At 36.9% G+C, this 6,000-nt stretch overlaps 1 protein-coding gene across 4 annotated transcripts; it reads right to left on the bottom strand.

The window, feature by feature from the left end:
* Nucleotides 1-1,186: 1,186 nt before the first annotated feature.
* Nucleotides 1,187-5,033, bottom strand: LOC122843566 (testis-expressed protein 9-like). Of its 4 annotated transcripts, none has more exons than XM_044138399.1 (12): nucleotides 4,926-5,033; nucleotides 4,524-4,654; nucleotides 4,200-4,263; nucleotides 3,986-4,062; nucleotides 3,787-3,835; nucleotides 3,551-3,633; nucleotides 3,330-3,469; nucleotides 2,831-2,922; nucleotides 2,485-2,658; nucleotides 2,238-2,372; nucleotides 1,566-1,700; nucleotides 1,187-1,489 (listed from the first exon to the last, which is right to left on the bottom strand). In XM_044138399.1, exons 1-12 carry the CDS (start codon nucleotides 4,971-4,973, stop codon nucleotides 1,412-1,414), a joined length of 1,206 nt encoding a protein of 401 aa, XP_043994334.1. In that variant the 5' UTR covers nucleotides 4,974-5,033; the 3' UTR covers nucleotides 1,187-1,411. The 4 variants fall into 4 exon arrangements, with proteins under 4 accessions (XP_043994334.1, XP_043994343.1, XP_043994357.1 ...); XM_044138408.1 differs by having other exon boundaries at nucleotides 3,787-3,832; XM_044138422.1 differs by lacking the exons at nucleotides 4,200-4,263; nucleotides 4,524-4,654; nucleotides 4,926-5,033 and having other exon boundaries at nucleotides 3,553-3,633.
* Between the last annotated feature and the right edge of the window lie 967 nt (nucleotides 5,034-6,000).

Raw genomic sequence — 6,000 nt, 5'->3', positions numbered from 1 at the left:
GACTTGTGTGTTAATCTTACTTTAAATCAATTGGTATATTAAACCTGCAACTTGTTAAATATAGTGAATAATAAATCCAGCTAAATCTGTTAATTGAATCTCATTTGGATCAATTCTGAGAGTCAGTGAAGTTATTATTTTTTTTTTTTTTCCCCCACCAGGGTTTTTTTTTTGTGGGCTCTGGTGTCCCTTATGTGACGGTGGGCTGGCGTGGGGGGAGGACATGCGGCGGGCGTCGGCCGGGTCCGGGAATCGAGCCCGCGACCGCTGCGTCGAGGACTGAGGGCCTCCAGGTGTGGGTCGCGCCATCCCCTACGCCACCGCAGCACGCCCCGAAGTCCTTTTTTTTTTAAGTTGAAAATGGGAATTTCAGTTTACCTCTTAAATAAATTTAAAAAATCAAAACTTGTTTTTGAACTGGTTTAGTTCCTAGTGCAAATATCTACACTTTAAGACAAAACTAACAATTTCGCAACAAGATATAAAACCTTGTTTTAAGTAAATAGCTCTTTAATATTAAAAGAAGTATTAGTTCCACTGGCAGATTATTTTACTTACACATTTTTATCATAAATGAAATAATCCGCCAGTGGAAGTAGTATTTTTTTAATCATTAAAAATTGACTTAAAACATGTTCCTAATTCCAATATGCTGCTGAACAGTTACTCGTTGATTTTGTCTTATTTCAAGTGTAGCTACTAAGATATTTGCCTTAGAAACATGACCAAAAATACTACCGTAGTTAAGATTATTTGCTTTTGGGGTTAACGTAATAGATCGTAATTTTGTCAGAATCAAATCACATCAGCTTCATAAACTGAATGTATTACCTACTATTTGAGGCCACCATTAAGCATTTTTGATCCACTAAAGACTCAACAGAAACATCCATAGTTGAGTCCAGTGTTTAAAAAAATGAGGTTCTGGTTGATTGTCAGGAGTTTTGGTGGCGTGTTGCAGCAGACGGAGTGCAGTGTATGGTTGAATATACATTATTTATGCAGCTTCACATGTTTCTAAAACAGGCCAACATTTAAGCAGACGGCTTCCTCTGCAGTGAAACACCTTGAATACCGGTGAAGACTTCAGAAAACAATGTTTCTCCTCCTATTGACCACTAGATGGCGGTATTGTTGCGGTGAATTTTGTAGGTTTAGATAAAAAACACTTTTAGCTTATTATTTTTTTAAAAGTTTATTTAGATTTAGACTGTTAACCTTTATTAAATTCGTAAAATACATCTCAAGAGACAACAAGTTACAGTGAACTAATCAATCTACACAGTTCACAACACAAAACATAGAAACATCTCTAAAAGGAGCCTGCTGGAAGTGTTTTTCTTAAAAAAAAAAACAACAAACAAACAAAAAAACATAAAAATAATTAAATAAATTGTGCATATCTCCATGTTCATGACTTCCCCCAGTCCAGAGCTTTCATGAATTCCTCTTCTGCGAAGGACAGCAGCTTTGCAGCTTCAAAGTGCATCTGCAAGCACAAAGTCATATCACGTTTTCAAAGAGAAAACATGAACGCAGCGCGGGTGTAGAGTAAAGATCCTTACCTTTTGTCTTTTGAGAATATCGATCAACTTCAGTTGTTTCTTGAAACCAGCAATAAGTTCCGTTTTCTGCTTCTTAAGAGTCTGGTTTTCAGCCAGAAGATTTTCTTTACTTTGCTGTTCCTCACTGATTTTGTCCTTGTTTAACACACACAATAATCAAGAAGTTATAGTTGAGCATAAACCAACTTTTTATGCAAAACTTTAGGTATCAGATCACATGAAATTCGTAATATATAAAATAATTTAAGAACAACATTTTACCTTCCATAAAATAAAACGGAACTTGAATTATTAGCTACTAAAGTCGTAGCTAATAGACATTTGGTCACTGGTGTCATATTTTAAATTATTTTGTCAAAAGCTAGAAGCAAGTCTGGGCTACTAAAGTTTTTATTTATTCACAAACATAAACCTTAAACTAGAAATTACATTTCTCAATATGATCTCTGACCAAATTCACAAACTTCTAACAGCACAACTAAAATGATTCTAAGGTCTCTAAGATTTTTCTCATGTAAATAAAAATACTCTTGTGTTGCTAGATAACCACAGGTTTTTGTTAAAGCCATCTGGCATGATGAGTAAAATTACTCACATGATGCAAATAATGATAGCACATTAGATTTCTGGTATTTAGTATTAATCCACTATGAAAAACAGTCAGGTTCCTACCTTGTTTATCTGTTTTGTCTTGGCGAGCTGAGACTTCAACTTCTCCACCTCCTCCACAGCTCTGTTCAGACGAACCTCCACGGTGCTGTGGACGAGCGCCGCTTGCTTTTGGGATCTAGTCAGAGTTTCTACTTCCTACTCAAAGCACAGCAGACATCACTGTTATACGTTCTGATCTGACTGCATGAGCAGTGAAGGCTGTTGTCATTTCTGACAGATTTCTCTAAGCAGTTCCATAGACACCAACCTTGCTCAACGCAGACACTTGCAGCTGGAGATCGTCACATTTTCTGGCCGACTCTTCAGCTAAGGCTTTCTGCTTCTCAGTCTGTGTTTGCTGGATGTTGATGGTCCTCTGCAGCCGGACTCTGTCCTCCTCAAGCTCTTTAATTTTTGCAGCCAGCTTTGAATTTTCGTCTTCCTGAAAGGTGAGGAACGTTTTCTAAATGCCAGTCGTCTGCTTATTTTCTGAGACTGAAGGTGTAAATAGTCCAGGAGTTTTATTTTAGCCTTTTCTTTAGACTTACGGTGATGGATAAGATTACATTGAAGCAAAAATGAATTACCGTAATGTGTATTATTTATTTATTTACCTTCTTATGATAATCACAAGAAAGCATGTCGATCTCTTCTTGCATAATTCGAAGCTTTGCCTTCAACACTCGTGTTTGAACATCAGAAACAGCTGCACAGGAAAATAAAGTGATCACAGTAAATAATTACTCAATCTAAAGCAAAAAAAATTTCCAGAACTCCCAGCATAAAGAGCTGGAAACAGAAGAAAGCCGAGTTTCCTTCACCTCTGAAGTTCAAACTTTGACCTGGAAACAGGATTGATGTTACCTTAATTTAATCATATTCCAGTTGCAAGTTTGAATAACTACTGGGGTATGTTAATGCTAGAAGACCAGGTCAACTACGACTAGCAGCGCAAACGTACGCAAAAGTAATGTGCGTCTCTACATCTAGCGCTTTCAGAATAAGAGCACAAAAGTTTGGGTCCTTCCAAGCTGAGTATTGAAATGTTTTCTAATTTGTTCAAAACATTTGTGTCAACAAATGACTGTGACTTCATTCTACTTTGGTCATTACCTGATCCTCCATGATCTTCAGCATCGTCCACTACGTTGTCCTGAACAGACTCCATCTCCTCCAGGCCCAGAATAGTCTTTGCTAAGAACAGATCAGTTTCATCCAATAGAGCTTCGTCGTCATGCGAGTCCTTCGATGTGCTAGAATAAACAATATGTCCTTTTTAAGCCGTCATAATAAACGAGGATGTAACTGATAATGCACATAAAAATCAAACTCACACTGTTTTACATTGGGGCTTCTTTCCTTGTTTCCCAGCATGCTTACTCTGTGTTGGTGATGGGACCCTTTTTTTGCTCACCTTCTAAGGAGTACACAAATCATACTGAGCAAAAATATTATTAGATTGTTTTTATTACATTGTTCAGACAGAAGGAAAAGCTGCTCCAGATTTAAAAAAAAAAAAACAAACAACAACATCTGAGCGAGAACCAAAGTTTCCTTTCGGGACTAATACCTTCATTCCAGGATCCTGCACAGCTTTTGGTTGAGATTTTGAGTTTCTGCTGCAGAGGAGTCGGACACACACATACACACATAGCACTTGCTTTGTTAGTTATATTATTTTCATGAGCAACAAAGATCTGAATGTATGTGCCTGCACAGTGGATCTCCCTGTTGTTCAGCATGCCCTGCCCTCTTGTCACAGCTCTTACCTGACACCATCTCCATCCCCCGTTTCCAAGGTGAGTTCATTAGAGAGAGGATATGACAGAACTTCATTTTGTTCTCTCTAAAATCCCACAAGCAGAAAATATTTACTTTGATTTCTACAAGAAAAAATGCATTACATTTTTTTCCACATATTTCTGCATCTTTTAGGTGCTGAAATTCAATATATTAGATTTCAAATCTATATTCACGACTTGCCATGAGTTGCTCTGCTTGTCTGACCAGCTCTGATGTTTTGGCTTCAAGCTCCGCATTTAACAGCCTGATGGAAACAAGAGGATGCATAAAATAGTTTGAGGACAAGCTGTGAAACTTTTGATTATTTATTTGTTTTATTATTATTGGAGCCTTGCAACAAAATTTCACTAAATATGTAAATTTTAAATGAACAGCTGAATGACTAAAGTATGTCTATGGTGAGTGTATTTTCCCATTTATAGGGAGGAATAATTAACTACTTTACTTTGTTTAAAAAAAAAGGGGGGGGGGTGATTAGGCCATTAACACGTTTAACTATCTTACTTGTACTGCTCCTCCTTGGCAAAAATGTCATCAATTTGTGTTTTTGTTGGACTCGAGTTACATGTTTCCTTTGGTTTCGCCTCCACCTTCTTGGAGCTCTCAGCTGTACTGGGTGGCGGACGCTTCTTGGTCTGTAACACAAAAACAAACAACAGCACTGAGTTTCAGAGAGATTTAGTATTTAACCTGAGCTTTAGAAGCACAGTGATTTAATTTTTATTTTGTCTAAACTCAGCATTTTGTAAATAATTTTACGTTATCCACTTCGAACACAATCACAAAACGGGGGTACAAATGGTCTTTAAGGAGATTTAAAATAAAATGAAAAAATGTTCTTTAAGCTGAGAAAACGTTCTTTTTGAACTTTTCTAACACCCGAAGTTAAATCTATTCATTACATACCTGCGAAATGACTGCTTTTGCCTTTTTCTTACAACTTTTATCCGCCATTGTTGTGGCCAAATCTGGGTTGCCTAGCAACAACTGTTCAACAGCCGAAAGTACGGAAGCTCCTGAAAGACATTCGGATGGAATTTCAGCGTTTGGCCACAAACGTGAGATTACTGCCAATTCTTCAACAAAGACAAAGATTGCCCGCTGATTTACTGAGATCATATTTGTTCGAGAACAGTAATTAAATTAATTACAACAACATTTAATTTCCCTTTGGGATCAATAAAATATTTTTGGATTGAATTTAATTGAATATAACATTTAAAACATGAAACATTGACTGGGGAGGGGTGTTGTGGTACCTCATGTGGACCTAAGAGATAAGATAATAATAACAATATGTAATATGTATTCCTTTTCTCCACAAAATGTGTGCTGCATAACACCGACGACTGAATGACCCGGTGTCATTACATATCAATCAACTGAGATATTACTTGGAGGGCCAATTTGGCATCATAGTGGGGAAACAGTGTTTTCACTCACAGGGGAAGATATTCAACCCTAATTTATAAAATTTCACTAATGTTTTGAATTTAACCAAGAGACAAAAAAATCTGTTGAATCACATGAAGAGTATTTTGGACATCTGTAGATTTAAAAAAAAACAAAAAACTTTTACATGGCACACGCATGCTCCTAACAATGAAGAATGGATGCTGAAATTGTATCTAAAGCTTGCTTCTAAAAGTGAGTACATTTGTGCAACTAGCTTATTGCCCTTTTTTCATTTTTGTACTGCATCCCCCATTACTTGTTCAGGTGAATTACATAGGATAAATGTCCCATTCAAGGTAGACAAAGTCTGTAAATTATTTATTGTTGTTTTGTTTATTGTGTGAGAATTTCTTCTCAAGACTTTACAGCCTAATCTGGTGTGAACATTTCACAGTGAAAACTAGAGAGAAAAAAAAGTCGCTCAAATTAAGACCAGGTCCTCACGCATAAAGCGTGCGTGCGTGCGCACAAAATATGCGCATAATCGCCAACAAAAAGACATACTTTCCTTCAGTGTAGATAAACA

The sequence above is a fragment of the Gambusia affinis genome, linkage group LG02, assembly GCF_019740435.1.
Source record: "Gambusia affinis linkage group LG02, SWU_Gaff_1.0, whole genome shotgun sequence".
In the NCBI taxonomy this organism is placed as follows: Eukaryota; Metazoa; Chordata; class Actinopteri; order Cyprinodontiformes; family Poeciliidae; genus Gambusia; species Gambusia affinis.
Note: the sequence above shows the minus strand (reverse complement) of the source record. Positions and strands in the feature narration are given on the sequence as shown.